This window comes from Cucurbita moschata, unplaced genomic scaffold (assembly GCF_002738365.1).
Source record: "Cucurbita moschata cultivar Rifu unplaced genomic scaffold, Cmos_1.0 Cmo_Scf00019, whole genome shotgun sequence".
In the NCBI taxonomy this organism is placed as follows: Eukaryota; Viridiplantae; Streptophyta; class Magnoliopsida; order Cucurbitales; family Cucurbitaceae; genus Cucurbita; species Cucurbita moschata.
Window position 1 is genome coordinate 1,167,638 of NW_019268535.1, and position 24,324 is coordinate 1,191,961.

Here is a 24,324-nt window from a genome sequence, read left to right on the forward strand (position 1 = left end):
AGCTAACAGTTATAAGGTTTTGAGTGATTTGAAGAATTTTTTTGAGTAAGCAGATTCCGCAGTAGCCCCAAGAAAGATAGTGGAGAGTTGACAGATATGACTTTAAATAAATATCGAAATCGTGAGAATTAGCATGAAGGTTCTAGATCCAAGTGGTAGTATCAGGACTCTTAACTATTGTTCTCGAGAATTGACATGGTTTGGCCCATTCCTCAGTTAAGAGGCTCTCGGGAAGAGAGAGAAAACAGGTGAAGAAGACGATTGACTCGAACCCGGGTTGGATACCCATCTAACAACTGAATCCCAAATTAAACCTTGGGCCACGTACAACCCCTAGAGCAACTCATGGCTCAGACGTAATCCACGGCCCAAACACGATCCGCGCACCCGTTATAGTGACTTGACCTACTTTGAGTCCTGATACTACCACTTAGATAGTAAAAAACTAGGTAGTTACATAGCCGAATAAATCCAAGTCTCTCATGTGATAAATGACTTATTTATGGTTCACAACGACCAATAAACTTGCTTAAACAAAATACAATAGTATAACAAAGTGACCCACATGAGAATTATTTATTTAAATTTGATTAGAAACATGGCATTGGATTAAGAATGAGGGGGGTTTTCTTGCGAACAGTGAGCCCATCTTCTTCTTCAACGCTCAATTCACAGCCACTGGGAAGCTTCCAATCAAACCAATGGAGAAGATTAGCCAATGCTTGTTCAAATGAAGCAACCCCAAATGACATTCCTGGGCACTTCCTTCTCCCACTCCCAAATGGAATAAACTCATAGTCTTGGCCTTTGTAATCCACTGAACGGTTATCTATAAACCTCTCTGGAATGAACTCGGTTGGATTCTTCCAATACTCGGGATCCCTTTGAATTTTCCAGGCATTCACAAAAACTCTTGTTTTTGATGGAATATGATAGCCGTCGATCTCCACATCTTCTGCTGTTTCTCGTGGCACTAGCAGAGGAACTGGCGGGTGGAGCCTCAGAGACTCTTTTATGACACAGTGAATATACTCCATCTTTTGAATATCTTCGGCTTCGATCTTTGATTTCTTTCCTATTATTGTTCTTACTTCCTCTTGGGCTTTCTTCATGGCTGCTGGGTTTCCCATCAGCTCTGTCATTGTCCACTCTAGTACTGTCGCTGTTGTGTCACTACCACCAACAAACATGTCCTGCCATTCAAGATCCAAAGTAGTTAGTTAGTTAACCGCTTTGAAAGGTTAAATGGACATCTTGTACAAAAAGAAAACAAACTAGTACGATTGCTTTAAGGGTTAAATGGATAGAAAACAAACCAGTATGATTGCTTTGAGATTGTCGGAAGAGAAATTATAGTCAACCATGTCGTCCTGTTGGAGCTGCAACATGATATCCAAAAAATCCATTTTAGATTCATCAGTTAGAACACCAGATCTTATTTTTTCCTTGTGTTCTTCAAGCACTTTGCTAAAGAATGTATCCAATGTTTTGAAGCAATCTTTCAACTCTTTATCGAACCCTCTAATAATATCAATCCACCAAAGAGAAGGAAAAAGATCAGCTGCACAAAACGCCACAATTAGCACCATAAGCTTTCTGGCTGTGTCTCCAAATCGACTATTCCCATTTTCATCCTCAAATTTCTCTCCCAAAACGCATCTGGACACTATATTGTTCGAGGTTTGAAGGAACAACTGGCTAAGATTCACAGCCTCACCGCACACACTAGCCTTACGAATCCTGTCCATGAGCCCACCAACTTCATCATCCCTTACGTACTGAAAGGAGTCCACTCTTTTGACACTGAAAAGCTCAAGAGCGCACACTTTCCTGGCTTGTCTCCAATACTCCCCATAGTGAACAAAGGCAATGTCTTGACATTGGTACAGCAATTTCTTTGAGGCAGTGGTTTGTAGTCTGTTGGAGAATTTGATGTCATGGGTCTTCATCACTTCTTTAGCTATTTTTGGTGATGAAACCACAAGGGCTTGTTTCTGACCAAGCTTTAGGAGCATGAGAGGGCCATATTTGTTGGAAAGAGCTGCCATGGATTGGTGTGGCAGGGCACCTAATTGGTGGAGGTTGCCTATGATGGGTAGCCTTGGTGGTGAAGGAGGTAAGTTGGGTTTCTTGCGTTTGAAGAGCTTTAGCAGAACTATGAAGAAGAAGAGAAGGCATAGAGAAAAAGAGTTGGGATACAGAGCTTGAAATTGTTGCTGGATCTTCCTTGTGAGATCCATTTTCTCTCTAGCTCGCTTTCTTGAGGATTTCTGAGCTCTTTTAGCCTTTATTTATAGTTGTCTGCGGGTATCGGGTGTCACACCCAACGCATCTATCCTTATTAAAAATGCTTCACTCCAATCCACTTTTTGGGAGTCAGCGGGTATTTCACCAAATGTCACACTCCTTAAGAACCAGCGTCCTCATTAGCATACCACTAACTAGTGTCACACTCCTTGGAGCCCAACATCCTCACTAACATACTACTCAGTGTCATACCCCTTCAGGGTCTAGCATTCTCATTGACTTACCAAACTGTGTCACCATTTGTAACAATTTAAGCTCACCACTAACCGATATTATCCACTTTGGCTAGACGTATTGCTGACAGCTAATAAAATACAATAGTAATAAGGACAAAATTTGAAGTAAAAGAGGGTAAAATAACAAAACTGAAAAAAGACACAAACTTTACAAACAAACAAAAGGAAATAAAACTAAACACCTTATACCAATCAAAACAACATTAAAATATATGTCTGACGGATAATATGATTCCTAAAAAAAAATATTAAAATAATTAGTATGACACATCTATTATCCTGTCTTTATAAATTATTAAATATCACATAAAATCTGAAAATTAGACATGTGAATCTTTCACCTAAAATACGGTGCTTTAATTATTTAAAATTTAAATATTTTTATAGAGAAAAATATATAAAATAAAGTTGGTTTTAATCAAATTACAAAAATAGGCCTTTTTTTTCTTTATTGGAATATTTGTTGAAAATTAAATGGAAGGCAAATAATAAATTTAAAATTTTAATATTCAACGTTATATAAAATAAATAAATATTAAAAATTAAAGGCCGTCCATACCGGACGCACGCATTTGGTGAGCTTGAATTTCTCTTATTTGTTTATTCTTTATTATTATTATTATTATTATTATTATTATTATTATTATAATATATTCTTGAAATGTGTGAAATTTAGATAAGAATTGTTGATTTATACACTATTTATTAAATAAAAACTTCAATTAATTTATATTTTCCTTTAAAAAAACAACAATATGAGTTGAGACGATTTAAACACTGTTTTTATATTAGATTGATAAAAAGATAATATTTTTTATTTTTTTACGAAAACTTTAATTTTTAATTTTTATTTATTTAAAAACGAACATATCATTAAAAATCTATAATTAAAAATGTTAAATTATAACTTAAATACAAAAATATTTTTAATAAAAACTCTAATTTGATATTTCATATAATTTATTTATCTTTAACAATAAATTTTTTTTGAATTTACAGCTGGATTGCTTAAACTTCAACGAATATGTTTATTTAAGAAACACAAAACAACTTTGTAATATAATATAAACAAAAATTAAATAAAAGTTAAATAATTACTTTTAAAAAAAAACTAAATAATTATAAAAAAAGGCTGTTAGATTGTCATATTTTCTTTAAAAAAAAACATTAAATACTTAAACAAGAAAAGAGCGAAAATAATGGCCGTCAAGGACGGATCTTGAACCCCTGGGGATTTTATCATCGTGTTGGGTGGGCCCTACCTATGTAATAACCAAAAAAAAATATTAGAAAAAAAAAAAGAAATTTTGCTCGGTGTTTGACCTACCGTGTATAAGGTTCGAGTTGGAGAGTACACTTTCTAATAGCTTAATGCTAGCATTTTGGCTGATCCGTCTTGGATATGATACATTCGAACACTTTCTTTCTAGTTTCGATTCTTCGAAAGCTTTTAAGTTTAGTATGACTGTCTTTTAGCTCATTTAAATTTTTGAATAAATTCAAAGTATTTTAGGGAAAACTAGGTGAGTCAATTCTTATAGTAGAATTTTTTTTAATTTATGATTGTTAGACTTCTTAAATAGAATTAAATTTCAGAGAGCAACATTAAGCTAGCATCGAGTAACTCCTTAGGTAGAATTAAATTTCAGAGAGTAATGTTAAGCTAGCATCAAAGAGTCGTAGTAGTTTTGGCCTAAGTCAATCAAGTAAGTGACTTTACTATCGGCTTGGTTGGAAGACTTGTCTTATGTATGACTACACGTGCCCAGTGGCCCTTGCACGTATTATTTATGCTTCACGTTGTATGAAGATGTGATAACGTTATATGATGATGTGATGATGTACATGATATGATGATGATGAACGAAAGCATGATGATGTATGATGATGAGGATGACTTAATATGATGATATCCCATATTAAGATGATGTGCATGTATTAAATGTCATGATGCATTATGACAACGAGTTTTCTAAGACACAACCCTAATTAATATTAATGATGATGAACGTATGAAGGCAAATACTAGCATGTTACCTAGGGTAATGTGTGAATGATGTATAGGGTTGTGTCATAAGAATGATTTAAAGATGAAAACTACAGGGACCTCATGCATTTTGTGTGTACATATACATCAGAAAAACTTATCATTAATTTTCTATGAAAATTGATTTATATCGAGCTTTTGCAATGCATTCGTGTAGGGGTATATGGAAGATTACCACGAAACTTCTAGTTGAGTTTAGAGACAACGTCCCACCTTTGTAATTCTCGTGGATCCTCCATCGAAGTCCATCTTAAATCATGGTTTCCTAAATTAAAAACATCTCGACTATCTCATACTGTAGTTCATCTGCATACATACTTATAAGACTTTTACCATGATCGTAATGCCTCATCTAAACTATGGCTCGATATTTTTAATTCACCTGATAAATTTCCTACTTGTTATTGTTCTTAAACTTAGATTTAAAACTTTCTAATTAGTGGTAAGGTAGAGGGGCCTTCTACATCCCACTACTTCTAAAACTCAGCCTCCATTAAAAGCACTTGTGTCATTCACAGTAGATTTAAAATTGTGGCTGGTAGACTAGTCTACAGAATCTATAACCTAGATCTCTGATACCAATGGTAACAACCCTAGATTTCAACTAACCTAAAGTCGTTACTGTCATCGTAACATACTCTCTTATGCATAACTTCATCATAAAACACTGTCATGGACTTACATATTGGAAAACATCTTTAAAGTAACATAACAAAAATACTAAATAAAACAAATAACAAAAACACTCTATACAAACCTAAGTCTAAGAAATGAAATACTACTATCTTATGCATGTCTCATGGTCTTTACTTGCGATGTCGTTGTCAACGGTACAAAGCTGCCTAGCTTTTACCTAAAATAGAAGTAACACACAACTTGAATAAGTGACCCACTGTTGGGGTAAGAAATGCAAACACATCCAACTCATGACTAAGGACCTATCGTTAAAACCATTAGGTGGCCTTCAGTCCAGACAAAATTGGATGTTTAGTGTTCCTTACACATGACTCACATGTGTGAGCGTGAGTCTCCAGGCGGTTCGCACCCCTTAGACCCATTGTAGTCGGGCTAGTTGTCCGGAGGTCAGCAAACTCCCAAATATCATGCGAGGCATGATGTTGATCATTATCATCATAGTGTACGCGCCCCTACTCATCATCATAAATGGAGAAGTAACCTGATGTATATGAACACACAATATGCATGAGGTGCCTACAATTTTCATCTTTGAATCATTCTTAAAACTAACTCTATACAACATTCACATGTTACCTTAGGTAACATGTATGTATTGGCATTCATATGTTCATCATCATTAACATCAATTAGGACTGTGTCTTAGAAAACTCATCTTCATAACTAGGATCGTTACATAGTCAAATTTTGCATACGAATAATTCAAAGTGTCTCATGAGACAAATATAGTTTAGATAAATGACTTATTTATGGTTCGGAGCGACCAACAAACTTATTTACACAAAATATAATAGCATACTAAAGTGACACGGATGAGACTTAAACTTGATTAGAAACATGGCATTGGGTTAAGAAGGAGGGGGGTTTTCTTGCGAACAGTGAGCCCATTTTCTTCTTCAACGCTCAGAGCACAGTCACTGGGAAGCTTCCAATCAAACCAATGGAGAAGATTAGCCAATGCATGTTCAAATGAAGCAGCCCCAAATGACAATCCTGGGCACTTCCTTCTCCCACTCCCAAATGGAATAAACTCATAGTCTTGACCTTTGTAATCTATTGAATTGTTATCCATAAATCTCTCTGGAATGAATTCGTTTGGATTGTGCCAATTTTCAGGATCCCTTTGGATTTTCCATGCGTTCACAAAAACTCTTGTCTTTGATGGAATATGGTAGCTGTCAATCTCCACATCAGTTGTTGTTTCTCGTGGCACTAGCAGAGGAATTGGCGGGTGGAGCCTCAGAGATTCATTTATGACACGGTGCATATACTCCATCTTTTGAATATCTTCAGCTTCGATCTTCGATTTCTTTCCTATTATTGTTCTTATTTCCTCTTGAGCTTTCTTCATGACTGCTGGGTTTCTCATCAGCTCTGTCATAGTCCACTCCAGTACTGTTGCTGTTGTGTCACTTCCTCCCACAAACATGTCCTGTAATCCAAGATCAAAAGTGGGATCTTCTAAAATTTTCCAAAAGAGGATAAAAATTCTTGTCCCCAACAAACAAAAATCGAAAGATGTCCATAAGACAGGGACGAGGAAATCTTCTCCGTCACTGTCTCCTATTTCAATCTTCATCTCTGTAAAATTTTTCATTAATTATTGTTAGGATTGGAATAAGGGTTCTCCACGTATAAAAATACGTGTCCTCAAAATTGGACGGAGATGTCTTCTTGTCCTAAGCAGGGTAGAAGTCTTCATTTATTTTTGCATGATATAATATTATACCTAATTTTTAAAATTTCTCTCTCTCTATATTATGATCCGACGCACCATCTGGGGCGAGGAAGAGAAAAAATCTCTCCCCACTTTCTTTCCTATTCTACATTTAAACGGGATTCTTTTGGGTGGAACCATATCCGCTAAATGGACAAAAAACAAACTAATACGATTGCTTTGAGGGTTAAATGGACAAAAAAAACGAACCAGTACGATTGCTTTGAGGTTGATTGGAGAGAAATGATAGTCAACCATGCCATCCCGTTGGAGCTGCAACATGATATCCACAAAATCCTTCTTAGATTCATCAGTTAGAACACCATCTCTTATCTTTTCCTTGTGTTCTTCAACCACTTTACTAAAAAATGTATCCAATCTTTTGAAGCAATCTTCCAACTGCTTATTGAACCCTCTAATAGTATCAATCCACCAAAGAGAAGGAAAAAGATCAGCTACACAAAACGCCACCATTAGCACCATAACCTTTCTGGCTGCATCTCCAAATCTACTATTCCCATTTTCATCTTCAAATTTCTCTCCCAAAACACATCTAGACACTATATTGTTCGAGGTTTGAAGAAACAATTGGCTTAGATTCACAGCCTCAACGCCCACACAAGCCTTACGAATCCTGTCCATCAGCCCACCAATTTCATCATCCCTTACGTACTGAAAAGAGTCCACTCTTTTGGCACTAAAAAGCTCAAGAGCGCACACTTTCCTGGCTTGTCTCCAATACTCACCATATTGAGTAAAGCCAATGTCTTGACATTGGTACAGCAATTCGTATGCAGCAGTAGTTTGGGGCCTGTTGGAGAATTTGATGTCTTGGGTCTTCATCACTTCTCTAGCCATTTTTGCTGATGAAACCACGAGGGTATGCTTCTGGCCAAGCTTTAGGAGCATTAGAGGGCCATATTTATTGGAAAGAGCTGCCATGGATTGGTGTGGCAGGGCACCTAATTGATGGAGGTTGCCTATGATGGGTAGCCTTGGTGGTGAAGGAGGGAAGTTGGGTTTCTTGCGTTTGTAGAGCTTTAGCAGAACTATGAAGAAGAAGAAAAGGCACAGAGATGAAGAGATGGGATTGAGCGCTTGAAATTGTTGGTGGATCTTCGTTGGGAAATCCATTTTCTCACTATCTTGTTTGTGAATTTCTGAGTTCTTTATGCCTTTATTTATAGTCTGTCACTCGCATACCACCGTATCACTAGGAGTCGCACTAACTTTATAAGAAATGCTTTGTTCCATTCAACATCTTTGTAGGTCCAGCATCTTTATTGACATAATACCGGGTGTCATACTCAATGTGTCTACCCTTATAAGGAATGTTTTGTTTCAATCTACTCCTTTGAGGGTCCAACGTTTTTGTTCACATACCACTGGGTGTCGCACCCAATGCGTCTACCTTGTAAGGAATGTTTCGTTCCAGTCTACTCCTTTGAAGGTCCAGCGTCGCTGCTGACATACCACCGGTTATCACACCCAAAGCGTCTACCCTTACAAGGAATGCTTCATTCCAATCTACTCCTTTGAAGGTCTAGCTTCCTATCTAATATACCATCGAGTGTCACACCCAACGCCTCTACCCTTATAAGCAATACTTCGTTTCAATCTACTCTTTTGATGGTCCAGCTTCCTATCTGACATACCACCGGGTGTCACACCCAACACGTTTACTCTTACAAGGAATATTTCATTCTAATCCACCTCTTTGGGAGTCGAGCATCCTTGCTGGTATCTACCCTTATAAAGAATGTTCCGTTCTAGTCCACCCCTTTAGGAGCCTAGGATCCTCGCTGACATACCACCAGGTATCACACCCAACCCGTCTACCTTTATAAGAAATGTTTTGTTTCAATTCATCCTTCTTAGGGGCCAGCATCCTCGCTGGCATACCATCAGGTGTCACACCCCTTGGGGACCAGCATCCTCACTCGCATACCATCTGGTGTCACACTCTCTTGGGGGTCAGCATCCTCATTGGCATACCATATTGTGTCACCATTTGTAACAGCTCAAGCTCACCGCTAGTAGATATTATCCATTTTAACTCATTATATATCGTCGTCAGTCTCACGATTTTTAAAATGTGTCTATTAAAGGGAGATTTCCACACCCTTACGAGAAATGTTTCGTTTTCTTCTCCAACTAACGTGGAATCTCACATTTTGACCTGTTTATCGGTCAACTCGAGCATGACTTTCCTCAAAGTTATACATTAAAATTCTCGTTCGAGTATATCAGATACTCATAAATCTTAAAATTTATGTCAATTCGAGTATAATTTAATGAATAAAACGTTATTACGATATCAAATCAATTATTTAATTCCTCAACAAAAGTTATGATTATTAGAGTGACCCTCTCATTAAATAATTATATTGCTTCCTTTTATTTTGTAATTCCCGTGAAAATCATCACTTTAATATAAGGCATTTCTTTTATGTAATCATGGACTTTTAATTTTTTAGCAACCAAATTTGACTATTTTTAGTGGCCATATTTATCGTGTGTTTATAATATTATTAAATATCACATCAATAATATAACGCGGATTGCACTAATTATGGCATAATATTATTAAATATCACTATACTTTATTTTAAGATATAGAATCTCAATTTAAAAATTATTAATTCGAATATAAAATATTATTCAACTAAATGTAGTTTTAAATAAGGTATAGTCGTCAATTTTAATTATTTAAATTTTAATAAAGTGGGTTTTAATCAAATTACAAAACATAGGTTTTTTTTTTTTTTTTTGAAATATATATATTGGTTGAAAACATCTAAAAAAATATATATATATTAAAAATTAAGCCCTTCCATCGTGATGCAAGCATTTGGATTCTCAATGAGCTTTAGAACAATCTTGAATTTCTTTGATTTTTGTTGTTTTTTTTAATTATTTTTTATTTAAAGAATATATAATGTCCTGTTTTATTAATTATTATTATATATTTTTGAAAACTTTGAAATTTAAATAAGAATTATTTATTTATACACTGTATTTATCGAATAAAAACTTTAATTAATATATGAACTTATTTTATGAAGGTATGAAGGTCAATGCATACATGTTACCTATGATAATGTGTGAATGATGTATAGGATTGTAACATAAAGATGATTTAAAGATGAAAATTACAAGGACCTCATGCATTTTGTGTGTTCATAAACATTGGGTTACTCCTCCATTTATGATGATAAGTATGGATGCGTATACTATGATGATGATCATCATCATCATGTCTCGCATGACACTCGAGGGTTTGTTGACCTCTGGAAGTTGCTATGGACAGTTAGCTTGACTATGATAGGTCCATGGGGTACGAACCGCTTAGGGATCCACGCTCGCACGTGTGGGTCGCGTATAGGGGAGTACTACACATCCAATTTTGTTCGTACTGTATGCCACCCTATAATTGTTTTAATGATAGGTCCTTACTCACGAGTTACATGGGTTTGTATTCCCTGACCTCAATAATTGTGTCACTTACTAAGTATTTCTAAAAATAGTCAAGTCACGTGCTACTTCTATTTTAGATCAAGATAAGACACCTATGTACGGTTCACGTCGACATCACAATTAGAGACCATGATACATGTATAAGGTAGTGATATTTTATTTTCTTAGACTTAGATTAGTATAGGGTGTTTTTTCTTTTAATGTTTTTATTTATTTTATTCAGTATTTTCTTATATTGTTTTAAAGATGCTTTTGAAGATATAAATCCATGATAGTGTTTTATGATGAATGACGGTAGCGATTTTAGGATAGTACAAATCTAGAGTCGTTATAACAACTCAACCCAAATTGTCCGAATTAGATTAAGTTAATTAGATTTTTCAGGTCATCGAATCTTTTTAAATTTTACATATAAACGAATCAAAGTGTGGTATGTAACAAATATAGTTGTGATAAATACTTATTTATGGTTGGATTTATTTAAACTTGGTTAGAAATATGGCATTGGGTTAAGGATGAGGGGGGTTTTCTTCTTCAACGCTCAGCTCACAGCCATTGGGAAGCTTCCAATCAAACCAATGGAGAAGATTAGCCAATGCATATTCAAATGAAGCAACCCCAAATGATATTCACGGGCACTTCCTTCTCCCACTCCCAAATGGAATAAACTCGTAGTCTTGGCCTTTGTAATCTATTGAACTGTTATCCATAAATTTCTCTGGAATGAACTCGTTTGGGTTGTGCCAATATTCAGGATCTCTTTGGATTTTCCAAACGTTCACAAAGACTTTTGTTTTTGATGGAATATGGTAGTCGTCGATCTCTCCATCTGTTGTTGTTTCTCGTGATGCCAGCAGAGGAGCTGGCGGGTGGAGCCTTAGAGATTCGTTTATGACACAGCGCATGTACTCCATCTTTTGAATATCTTCGGCTTCGATCTTTGATTTCTTTCCTGTTATTGTTCTTACTTCCTCTTGGACTTTCTTCATGGTTGTTGGGTTTCTCATCAGCTCTGTCACTGTCCACTCCAGTGTCGCTGTTGTGTCACTTCCTCCAACAAACATGTCCTGCAATCCAAGATCTCTCTCCTATAATAATGGTTTACATGATGGGGACAAAAAAGCCTTTTTGTCCAAAATAGTGTATGACAATTAGAGATGTCCAAGGAAGAAATGTGAGATCTCACATCAGTTGGAAAAGAGAACGAATTAAGGGTGTAGTAACCTCTCACTAGTAGAGGAGTTTTAAAAATCTTAAGGGAAAGTCGGACAGGAAAATCCCATAGAGGGCAATATCTGATAGGTGGCTTGGGCTATTACCAATGGTATTAGAGCTCGACACCAAGTGATGTGTCAACAAGGACACTGAACCCCAAAGGGGGTAGACGTCGGGCAGTGTGCTAATAAGGATGTTGAGCCATGAATGGGGGTAGACATCGGGCGGTGTGCCAGCAAGGACGCTCGACCTCGAATGGGGTAGACACCAGGTTGTGTGCTAACGAGGACATTGGGCCTCAAAGGGGGGTGGATTGTGAGATCCCACTTCGGTTGGAGGAGAGAGGAATGTCACATCGATTGGAGAGAGGAATGAGTGCCAACGAGAACGCTCGCCCTAAAAAAGGGTGGATTGTGAGATCCCACATCGATTGGTGGGTGGATTGCTAGATCACACATCGATTGGAGATGGGAACGAGTATCAGCGAGAACGTTGGGCCCCGAAGGGGGGGGTGGATTGTGAGATTTCACATCGATTGGAGAGGGGAACCTGCTAGGCCTCGAAGGGGTGGATTGTGAGGTCTCACATTGATTGGAGAGGGGAATGAAACATTTTATACAAGGGTGTGGTAACCTCCCCCAACTAGACACGTTTTAAAAACCTTGAGGGAAAACCCAAAAGAGAAAACTCAAAAGGGACAATACCTGCTAGCGCTTAGTTCCCCTCTCCCTAATAGACTCGTTTTGAAAGGACGCTCGAAAGGAAAAGCCAAAAGAGAACAATATCTACTCCGGGTGGGCTTGACCTATTATAAGGAAACTTTTCGCGAACCATCCACACCTATTTCTATTCTCATTCTCAATTCCAATGATAATTCTTCGTTTATTTTTGCATTCTACCTAATTTTTAAAAATCTCCATATATATGACTGGGGAGGATGGAGAATATAATACCCTTTCTCGATCCTATCTTTCTTATTCCCTATTTAAATGGATCCTTTTAAGTGCAATCATACCGATAAAATAGACATCCATAAAAAATAAAAAAAACAAATCAGTACGATTGCTTTGAGGTTGTCGGGAGAGAAATGGTAGTCAACCATGTTGTCCTGTTGGAGCTGAAACATGATATCCACAAAATCCTTCTTAAATTCATCGGTTAGAACACCCGATCTTATTTTTTCCTTGTGTTCTTCTACCACTTTACTAAAAAATGCATCAAATGTTTTGAAGCAATCTTTCAACTCCTTATGGAACCCTCTAATAACATCAATCCACCAAAGACAAAGAAAAAAATCAGCTACACAAAACGCCATGAGTAGCACCATAACCTTTCTGGCTGTGTCTCCAAATTGACTATTCCCATTCTCATCCTCAAATTTCCCTCTCAAAACGCATCTCGACACTATATTTTCGAGGTTTGAAGGAACAACTGGCTTAGATTCACAGCCTCACCGCCCACACTAGCCTTACAAATCCTGTCCATGAGCCCACCAACTTCCTCATCCCTTACGTACTGAAAAGAGTCCACTCTTTTGACACTAAAAAGCTCAAGAGCGCACACTTTCCTGGCTTGTCTCCAGTAATCACCATATTGAGTAAAGACAATGTCTTAGACATTGGTACAGCAGTTCCTGTGCGGCAGTGGTTTGGGGCCTGTTGGAGAATTTGATGTCATGGGTCTTCATCACTTCTCTAGCCATTTTTGGTGATGAAACCACAAGGGCATGCTTCTGGCCAAGCTTTAGAAGCATTAGAGGGCCATATTTGTTGGAAAGAGCTGCCATGGATTGGTGTGGCAGGGCACCTAATTGGTGGAGGTTGCCTATGATGGGTAGCCTTGGTGGTGAAGGTGGGAAGTTGGGTTTGTTGCGTTTGAAGAGCTTTTGTAGAACTATGAAGAAGAGGAAAAGGCATATGGAAAAAGATATGGGATTGAGAGCTTGAAATTGTTGATGGATCTTCGTTGTGAGATCCATTTTCTTCCTCGTTGGCTTGTTTGAGAATTTCTGATTTCTTTGGACCTTTATTTATAGTTATCGGTGGCATATCACCTCGTGGCACACTACCCTTTTAAGGAATACTTTGTTCCAATCCCCTTTTGAGGATCAATGTTCTCGTTAGGATACTACCAAGTATCACTCCCGATGCATCTACCTTAATGTTTCATTCCAGGTGTCACACCCAACATATCTACTCTTATAAAGAATGTTTCGTTCCAATCCACTCCCTTGGAAGCTCAGCAAGCATACTACCAGTTGTCACACCCAATGCATCTACCCTTATGAGGAATGTTTCTTTCCAATCCACCCCCTTTTGGGCCCAACGTCCTCGTTGGCGTACCATCCAGTGTCACCATTTGTAACAACTCAATCCCATCGCTTACAAATATTGTCTGTTTTTGTATGTTACGTATCGTTATCGGCCTCACGATTTTTAAAGAGAGGTTTTCACCCCATTATAAGAAAATGTTTATTTCCCTCTCCAACCAATATAAGACTTCCCATTTTGACTTGCTTATCTAACAACTGGAGCATGACTGAATTGAAATAAAAGAGACTAGAATAACTAAACTGAAAAAGACACCAACTTCACAAACTAAAGGTAATAACAACAAGAAACTTATACCAACCATTAACTTTCTTTCTCAAAGTTATACATTAAAATTATCCCCCGAGTATCGGATATACTCATGAATCTTAAAATATATGTCAATTCAAGTATAGTTTGATGGATAAGGCATTATTACAATACCAAACCGATGATTTGGTTCCTAAAAAAAAATTAAGATAATCAAAGTGACCTCTCTCGAATAACTGTCCCTTCTTTCTATTTTCTAATTTTAATATAAGGCATTTCGTAAGGACTGTTTTTATATGTAACCGTGGACACTGAATTTATAAGCTACCAAAGTTGACCAACTCAACCTCTTCTCCTCATCATTTTTGTCCTCTTTTCAATAGTCAAACTTATGGTATTTTTATAATATTAAAAAATATCACATTATCATGTTTTTTTTTATAATTATAATATTATTAAATATCACATTGATAAATAATGCAAATTACACAAATTTTGGCATGAAGTTGGGTTTAATCAAATTACAAAAACAGGTTTTTTTTTTTAAATTTAAAATTTTAATAGTCAACGTTATATAAAATAAATAAATAAATAAATAAATAAATAAATATTAAAAATTAAGGCCTTCGTGGTGCACGCATTTGGATAAATGAGCTTTAGTGCAAATCTTGAATTTCTCTGGTTTTTTTATTTATTTATTATTCTTTTTTATTTAAAGAAAATATAATGTCATGAAAACTTTGAAATTTAAATAAGAATTATTTATTTATGCACTCTATTTATAAATAAAAACTTTAATTAATATTAACTTATTTTATGATTTTAATTTATATTCTAGTAGTTAAAATATAAATTAAAATACTAAAATAAGGGTTTTCCCTAAAAAAACAAAAACAATAATATTAATTAAAGAGTTAAATAATTGTGTTTAGATCGAGGAAATAATTTTTTTATTAATTTTTTGTTTTTCTTTATTTTAAAATGTCTAAATATTCATAAAATTTCTTGTCGCTTAATTAATTATATATGTTTAACTAATTAAATTACGACCGTAGCAAAGAGATAACACTATTATTTTAATTCTTTTTTACCAAATCTATAAATTTTTTCTTCTTTATTTAAAAAAATATATAATTAACATTAAAATTGTAAATTATCACTTACCTAAAAAAATGTTTTTTTCGTTAAGATATTTTATATTAGAATAATTAGTAAATAATTTAAATATTAAAACTAAAAATAATAATTTTTAAAATTTATTTTTCAACACAATAATAATGTTGAATTAAAAAATATATTTTATTTAACCATTTAAATTGTTTTTAATTTACAGCTGGATTGCATTATTTTCACAATAAAAATTAAATATGTTTATTAAAAAAAATGTCATGCTTGCTTTTTTTTGTATTATAAAAATAAATAATTAAAGGAGAAAATAACGAAAATAATGGCTGTCAAGTACCAATATTGGGCCTACCTATAAAAATATAATTTTTCTATTTTTTAAATTTGTTGGAAAACAATGTAAAAATTAGAGATGTTTAAGCTACAAGACAAGAACCAAGAAACCTTTCTCGGTCTTGTCTCTATATTCTATGTCAGTATCCATTTTCGTGAACCATTCATATCATCGGAAGCCTCGTCGAAAATGGATCCACGAGAGAGAAAGTTGGCTTGGATTCAAGTCAAGAAGACGATATCCATAGGTGAATATTCAAATTCGGGTACGGACGGTTAGACGAACACGACTCTCCACAATGGTATGATATTGTCCACTTTGAGCATAAGCTCTCATGGCTTTGCTTTGGGCTTCCTCAAAAGACCTCATACCAATGGAGGTAGTATTCCTCACTTATAAACCCATGATCACACCCTAAATTAGTCGATGTGGGACTTCCATCATCCAACACCTCCCCTCAAACAAAGTGCGCCTCCCCTTAATCGAGGCTCGACTCCTTTGGAGTCTTAGTCATTTTTTACTGCCTTCGAGGAGGGGCTTAGCTCCTTTTCTTTGTTCGAAATTTGAGGATTTGAGGATTTACCAATCTATTGGCACGACTAGGTTTAGGGCATGGCTCTGATACCATGTTAGACGAACACGACTCTCCACAATGGTATGATATTGTCCACTTTGAGCTATGATATTGTCCACTTTGAGCATAAGCTCTCATGGCTTTGCTTTGGGCTTCCCCAAAAGGCCTCATACCAATGGAGGTAGTATTCCTCACTTATAAACCCATGATCACACCCTAAATTAGTCGATGTGGGACTTCCATCATCCAACACCTCCCCTCGAACAAAGTGCGCCTCCCCTTAATCGAGGCTCGACTCCTTTGGAGTCTTAGTCATTTTTGACGGCCTTCGAGGAGGGGCTTAGCTCCTTTTCTTTAAGAGTTCTTTGTTCGATATTTGAGGATTTACCAATCTATTGGCACGACTAAGTTTAGGGCATGGCTCTGATACCATGTTAGACGAACACGACTCTCCACAATGGTATGATATTGTCCACTTTGAGCATAAGCTCTCATGGCTTTGCTTTGGGCTTCCCCAAAAGGCCTCATACCAATGGAGGTAGTATTCCTCACTTATAAACCCATGATCACACCCTAAATTAGTCGATGTGGGACTTCCATCATCCAACACGGACCATGGCCCGCTCGAGACCTAGTTCGGCCCAACCCAACAACTCGTGGCTTGGCCCATACCGAACGCGCATTCCAGCCCGCAAGTATGCTCCAATTTGAATCAGCCCAGTTGCACCTTGACTTGACCCGTGCATCCCCACCTTGACCCGACGACGGCTTGCCCCCTCCCTCAACTCTACACATGCATGATATGTGACTTGTCTTCGCCGCAACTCAACTCGGCTCACATGGCAGCTCTTGAAGCTAGTTTTTACCTTGGGCAATTGAGGTCGTTAAGACTCTCATTTACTCAACTTTAGATAGTTTTAGGATTTATATTGGAAGTAATCAATATGTATGGCTAGACCGAGTTATTGATATGTTATATGAATGTGATATGGATTGATCTAACTGAAGTTAAACGTTGTAGCATATTATTAAAATAACTATTCAATAATTACGAAATTCAGCTAAGGCGAACCAAGTAAGTAACCTTCCTCTGTTGCATAATTGAATGATGAGCTACATAATTGAATGACGTATGATGGTGCATGTTATGGACAGAGGTTAAGATTCCTCTTCCCGTCTTATTTATCTAATGAAAAAAAAAATCTCTTTCTACTCTCATTCTTGATTTAAATAGAGATTTTTCACCTGTCTGTGGCATACCTATCTCATGAGTTGAATGGATATCTATAGTCACTAGAAGTTACTAAATGTACTTTAGCAGAGGCCCACACGTGCACACGGTAGGTTGATTTTTTGATGGGTCAGGACGACACCTTGCCTACTAGTCTACTAGAGCTTTGCAAAACCACCTTATCAACACGCTCAGTGCTAAATTGAGGCCATGAATATGACTTATTGTCGAGTTATTTCAGGCTGACAAAGAACCTAGTAGACAAACCATATTTGATCGAGAGTGAGTCATATTTCAAAAGTAGGACGTTAAACAAATTTAGCACACAAATAAATCATATCGTCTAAAGTATCATACACCATTCAAATAAATAGCCTACTTATGGGTTGGTAACCATGAATAAACTTCTTCTCGACCTAAATAACACAAACTAATAACATACTAAAGAGCCCCCACATGAGAATTATTGAATTAAATATGATTAGATATACTGTATTGGGTTGAGAAGGAGGGGGGTTTTCTTGCAAACAGTGAGCCCACTTTCTTCTTCAACGCTTAATTCACAGCCACTGGGAAGCTTCCAATCAAACCAATGGAGAAGATTAGCCAATGCTTGTTCAAATGAAGCAACCCCAAATGACATTCCTGGACACTTCCTTCTCCCACTCCCAAATGGAATAAACTCATGGTCTTGGCCTTTGTAGCTCACTGAATTGTTATCCATAAATCTCTCGGGAATGAACTCGTTTGAATTGTGCCAATATTCGGGATCCCTCTGAATTTTCCAGGCGTTCACAAAAACTCTTGTTTTTGATGGAATATGGTAGCCATCGATCTCCACATCTGCTGCTGTTTCTCATGGCACTAGCAAAGGAACTGGCGGGTGGAGCCTTAGAGATTCTTTTATGACACAGTGAATATACTCCATCTTTTGAATATCTTCGACTTCGATCTTTGGTTTCTTTCCTATTATTGTTCTTACTTCCTCTTGAACTTTCTTCAGGGCGGTTGGGTTTCTCATCAGCTCTGTCATTGTCCACTCTAGTGCCGTTGCTGTTGTGTCACTTCCTCCAACAAACATGTCCTGCAATCCAAGAACAAAAGTGGGTTCCTCTAAAATGTACTAAACGAGGATGAAATTTTTGTCTGAGAGATATCCACAGTGTAACAATCCAAGCCTACAGCCAATAGATATTGTCCTTTTTGAGGTTTTCCTTCTTGGCTTCCACTCAAGGTTTTTAAAACGCGTCTGTTAGGGAGAGGTTTCCATATCCTTATCAAGAACTCTTTGTTCCCCTCTCCAATCGAGGTGGGATCTCACAATCCACTCTCCTTCGGGGCCAATGAGTTTCCCAGCTTCCAATCAAGGTTTTTAAAACGCGTCTAATAGGGAGAGATTTCTACACCCTTATCAAGAACTCTTTGTTCCCTCTCCAACAGAGGTGGGATCTCACAATCCACTCCCCTTCAGGGCCAACGTCCTCGTTGGCACTCACTCTCTCCAATCGATATGGGATCTCACAATCCACCCGTCTTCAAGGCCCAGCGTCCTCGCTGACACTCCGCCTGGTATCCACCACCCTTCAGGGCTCAGCGTCCTCGTTGGCACACCACTAGGTGTCTGGCACTAATACCATTTGAGCTTTCCCTTTCGGGCTTCACCTTTGAACTTTTTAAAATGGGTCGGCTAGTGAGAGGTTTCCACACCCTCATAAAGAATGTTTTTCTTCTCTCCAGTCGATGTGGGATCTCACATATAGGGTAAGAACGAAAAAGACCACATATGTTAAATTGACAACGATACAAATAAACAAATCAAAATAAACTAGGATGATCGCTTTGAGAATTAAATGGACAAGAAACAAACCAGTAACATTCCTTTGAGGTTGTCAAGAGAGAAATGATAGTCAATCATGTTGTCCTCTTCGAGCTGCAACATGATATCCACAAAATCCTTCTTAGATTCATCAGTTAGAACACCATCTCTTATCTTTGCCTTGTGTTCTTCAACCACTTTACTAACAAATGTATCCAATGTTTTAGAGCAATCTTTCAACTTCTTAATGAACCCTCTAATAGTATCAATCCACCAAAGAAAAGGAAAAAGATCAGCTACACAAAACGCCACAATTAGCACCATAGCCCTTCGGACTGTGACCCCAAATCTACTATTCCCATTTTCATCCTCAAATTTCTCTCCCAAGACACATCTCGACACTATATTGTTCGAGGTTTGAAGGAACAACTGGCTAAGATTCACAGCCTCACCGCCCACACAAGCCTTACGAATCTTGTCCATGAGCCCACAAACTTCCTCATCCCTTACGTACTGAAAGGAGTCCACTCTTTTGACACTAAAAAGCTCAAGAGCGCACACTTTTCTGGCTTGTCTCCAGTACTCACCATATTGAGCAAAGCCAATGTCTTGACATTGGTACAGCAATTCGTGTGCGGCAGTGATTTGGGGCCTGTTGGAGAATTTGATGTCATGGGTCTTCATCACTTCTCTAGCCATTTTTGGTGATGAAACCACAAGGGCATGCTTCTGGCCAAGCTTTAGGAGCATTAGAGGGCCATATTTGTTGGAAAGAGCTGCCATGGATTGGTGTGGCAGGGCACCTAATTGGTGGAGGTTGCCTATGATGGGTAGCCTTGGTGGTGAAGGAGGGAAGTTGGGTTTGTTGCGTTTGAAGAGCTTTAGTAGAACTATGAAGAAGAGGGAAAGGCATATGGAAAAAGAGATGGGATTCAGAGCTTGAAATTGTTGCTGGATCTTTCTTGTGAGATCCATTTTTTCCCTGGCTAGAATTTCTGACTTCTTGTTGCCTTTATTTATACTGGACTATTCTTATAAAAATTGTTTTCGTTGCAATTCATTCTTGGAGGGTCTAGCGTCTTCATTGGCATACCACTGGGTGTCATACCCAACACGTCTACCCTTATAAGAAATGCTTCATTCTAATTCATCCCTTTGGAGGCCCAACGTCATCGCTGACATACCACCATATATCCTCACATCCAACGTATCTATCCTTATAAGAAATGTTTCATTTCAATCAACCCCTTTGAAGACCCAACATCCTCGCTAGCATACACAAGGTGTCACACCCTCTTGGGAACCAACATTCTCGCTGACATACGACTTGGTGTCACACCTTCGTGGGGTCTAGTATCCTCACTTGCATACCATCTGATGTAATCCTTTGTAACCGCTCAAACCCACACTAGTAAATATTGTCCATTTTGACATGTTACGTAATATCGTTAATCTCACGATTTTCAAAATGTTTTTTTTAGATCGAAGTTTTTACACCTTTACAAAAAATGTCTACCTCCCATCCAGGACGTGAGATTTACTTTTGAATTTATTAACAACCAAATTTGACCAAACCAACCTTTCTCTTCATCATTTCCCTCTTTTTAATGGCCTTACTTATCTTGTTTTTATAATATTATTAAATATCACATCAATAATATAATGCAAATTACACTCATTTTAATATAATATTATTAAATATCACATCGATACTTTACTTTAAGATATAGAATCTCATTTTTTGCTCGGCTTGGCGGCTTAGAAAGCTCGGTATACATATTTTATGTTGTTTACTAAGTTTTCGACTCTCATGAAACCATTTTTGACCTTATTAAGGGCAATTGAGATCAATAAAACTCTCGTCTACTCAACTTTAGATAGCTTTAGGATTTATATTAGAAGTAATCACTATGTTTGGCTAGACTAGTTATTGATATGTTATATGAATGGGATATGGATTGATATAGGTGAAGTTAAATGTTGCAACATAGTTTCGAAGCAGCTATTAAATAATTATAGACTTCAGCTAAGGGAGTTAGATAATTGAATGATGCATGATGGTGCGTGCCTCATGGGCAGAGGTTCGTTTTAGGTTTCAAGCTCAGTGGCTCGAGATTCAAGCCAACCCGAAGTAAACAAGTCCATCTGAATTTTAAAAGATGAGGTGGGGTAAACCATACATATTTATTTATTTAAATTTATATATAATTGTAGGACAAAATGAGGTGGAGCATGACAGATATTTCTATTCCCGCGTCTCTTTTATTTAATGGAAAAAAAATCTCTTTCTACTCCCTTTCACATTCTCGTGAGTTTAATAGATATCTCTAACCACTAGAAGTTTGCTAAATGAATCTTAATAGTGATCCTGCCTTTAGTAGCATAGGCCCACATGTGCACATCGTAGGTTGATTAATGATGGGTCAGGATGACACCTTGTCTACTAGTCTACTAGACCTTTGCGGAACCATTTGACCAACGCATTAAGTGTTAAGTTGAGACCATGAGTATGACTGATTGTCGAGTTGTTAGTTATTCCAGGCTACCAAAGACCCTAGTAGACAAACCATATTTGGTTGAGAGCGGGTCATATTTCAAAAAATAATTGGTATCCCTAGTATTGGATCACGATTCACGCTCAGGAAAAAGCAAGACATTAAACACATTTAGCATATGAATAAATCAAATCATCTAAACTATCATACAGCATTCTAGACCTTTGCAGAACCACTTGACCAACACATTGAACGCTAAGTTGAGACCATGAGTATGACTAACCGTCGAGTTGTTGATTATTTCAGGCTGCCAAAAGATATAGTAGACGAACAATATTTGGTCGAGAGCAAGTCACATTTCAAAAAATAATTCGTATCCCAAGTATTTGACGGCGATTTGCACTTACAACGTTACACAAATTTAGCATACCAATAAATACAGATCAAATTATTAACATACTAAAGAACCCCACAAGAATTATTGAATTATATATGATTAGATAACGGTATTGGGTTGAGAAGGAGAGGGATTTTCTTGCAAACAGTGAGCCCACCTTCTTCTTCAACGCTCAATTCACAGCCACTGGGAAGCTTCCAATCAAACCAATGGAGAAGATTAGCCAATGCTTGTTCAAATGAAGCAACCCCAAATGACATTCCTGGGCACTTCCTTCTCCCACTCCCAAATGGAATAAACTCATAGCATTGGCCTTTGTAATCCACGGATCTGTTATCCATAAACCTCTCTGGGATGAACTCTGTTGGATTCTTCCAATATTCGAGATCCCTTTGGATTTTCCAGGCGTTCACAAAAACTCTTGTTTTTGATGGAATATGGTAGCCGTCGATCTCCACATCTGCTGCTGTTTCTCGTGGCACTAGTAGAGGAACGGGCGGGTGGAGCCTCAGAGATTCGTTTATGACACAGTGCATGTACTCCATCTTTTGAATATCTTCGACTTCGATCTTTGATTTCTTTCCTGTTATTGTTCTTACTTCCTCTTGGACTTTCTTCATGGTTGATGGGTTTCTCATCAGCTCGGTCATTGTCCACTCCAGTGTCGTTGCTGTTGTGTCACTTCCTCCAACAAACATGTCCTGAAATCCAACATCAAAACTGGGTTCCTCTGAACTTTACTAAAAAAAGTATGAAATTCTTGCATGAGATATATCCAAGCCTACAGCCAGCAGATATTGTCCTCTTTGAACTTTCCCTCCCGCTTCCGCTCAAGGTTTTTAAAACGCGTTTACTAGAGAAAGGTTTCAACACCCTTATCAAGAATTCTTTGTTCCCCTCTCCAATCGATTTGGATCTCACAATCCAATGCCCTTCAAGGGCCAGCGTCCTCGTTAGCACTCGTTTTTCTCTCTAATCAATGTGGGGTCTCACAATCTACTCCTCAGGGCTCAGCGTCCTCGCTGGCACACCACCTGGTGTCCACCTCCCTTCGGGGGCCAGCGTCCTTATTGGCACACCACTAGGTGTCTGGCTCTAATACTATTTGGACTTTCCCTTTCGAGTCTCACCTTTGGTCTTTTTAAAATCTAGAAGTTTCCACACCCCTGTAAAGAATGTTTCTTTCTCTCTCCAATCAATGTGAGATCTCACACATAGGGGAAGAACAAGAAAAAGAAAGACTACATAGATTAAATGGACATCGATACAAAATAAACTATAACGATTGCTTTGAGGATTAGATGGAAAAGAAACAAACCAGTAACATTGCTTTGAGGCTGTCAGGAGAGAAATGATAGTCAACCATGTCATCCTGTTGAAGCTGCAACATGATATCCACAAAATCCTTCTTAGATTCATCAGTTCCAACACCATCTCTTATCTTTTCCTTGTGTTCTTCAATCACTTTACTAACAAATGTATCTAATGTTTTGGAGCAATCTTTCAACTCCTTATTGAACCCTCTAATAATATCAATCCACCAAAGAGAAGGGAAAAGATCAGCTACACAAAACGCCACAATTAGCACCATAGCCCTTCTGACTGTGACCCCAAATCTACTATTCCCATTTTCATCCTCAAATTTCTCTCCCAAAACGCATCTCGACACTATATTGTTCGAGGTTTGAAGGAACAACTGGCTTAGATTTACAGCTTCACCGCCCACACAAGCCTTACGAATCCTGTCCATCAGCCCACCAACTTCCTCGTCCCTTACGTACTGAAAGGAGTCCACTCTTTTGACACTAAAAAGCTCAAGAGCGCACACTTTCCTGGCTTGTCTCCAGTACTCACCATATTGAGCAAAGCCAATGTCTTGACATTGGTACAGCAATTCGTGTGCGGCAGTAGTTTGGGGCCTGTTGGAGAATTTGATGTCATGGGTCTTCATCACTTCTCTAGCCATTTTTGGTGATGAAACCACAAGGGCATGCTTCTGGCCAAGCTTTAGGAGCATGAGAGGGCCATATTTGTTGGAAAGAGCTGCCATGGATTGGTGTGGCAGGGCACCTAATTGG

At 37.5% G+C, this 24,324-nt stretch overlaps 3 protein-coding genes and 2 pseudogenes across 3 annotated transcripts in view; all 5 read right to left on the bottom strand.

The window, feature by feature from the left end:
• Nucleotides 1–482: 482 nt before the first annotated feature.
• Nucleotides 483–2,281, bottom strand: LOC111456928 (cytochrome P450 71A1-like). The gene is made up of 2 exons (XM_023099006.1): nucleotides 1,317–2,281; nucleotides 483–1,193 (listed from the first exon to the last, which is right to left on the bottom strand). The coding sequence occupies exons 1-2, from the start codon at nucleotides 2,238–2,240 to the stop codon at nucleotides 591–593; spliced, it is 1,527 nt and encodes a 508-aa protein (XP_022954774.1). The 5' UTR covers nucleotides 2,241–2,281; the 3' UTR covers nucleotides 483–590.
• A 3,734-nt stretch (nucleotides 2,282–6,015) lies between these two features.
• On the bottom strand, nucleotides 6,016–8,181 carry LOC111456926 (cytochrome P450 71A1-like). The gene is made up of 2 exons (XM_023099004.1): nucleotides 7,214–8,181; nucleotides 6,016–6,718 (listed from the first exon to the last, which is right to left on the bottom strand). The coding sequence occupies exons 1-2, from the start codon at nucleotides 8,135–8,137 to the stop codon at nucleotides 6,116–6,118; spliced, it is 1,527 nt and encodes a 508-aa protein (XP_022954772.1). The 5' UTR covers nucleotides 8,138–8,181; the 3' UTR covers nucleotides 6,016–6,115.
• Nucleotides 8,182–10,989: 2,808 nt separating this feature from the next.
• Nucleotides 10,990–13,650, bottom strand: LOC111456692 (annotated as a pseudogene).
• Nucleotides 13,651–17,828: 4,178 nt separating this feature from the next.
• Nucleotides 17,829–20,367, bottom strand: LOC111456927 (annotated as a pseudogene).
• A 1,818-nt stretch (nucleotides 20,368–22,185) lies between these two features.
• The window catches only part of LOC111456925 (cytochrome P450 71A1-like), a 3,796-nt gene continuing 1,657 nt past the window's right edge, over nucleotides 22,186–24,324 (bottom strand). The window contains exons 2-3 of the mRNA XM_023099003.1: nucleotides 23,565–24,316; nucleotides 22,186–22,947 (exon numbers count right to left, since the gene is read on the bottom strand). Of these exons, the coding sequence (XP_022954771.1) occupies nucleotides 22,336–22,947; nucleotides 23,565–24,316 (1,364 nt within the window). The 3' untranslated portion in view covers nucleotides 22,186–22,335. The remainder of the gene's footprint in view (nucleotides 22,948–23,564; nucleotides 24,317–24,324) is intronic.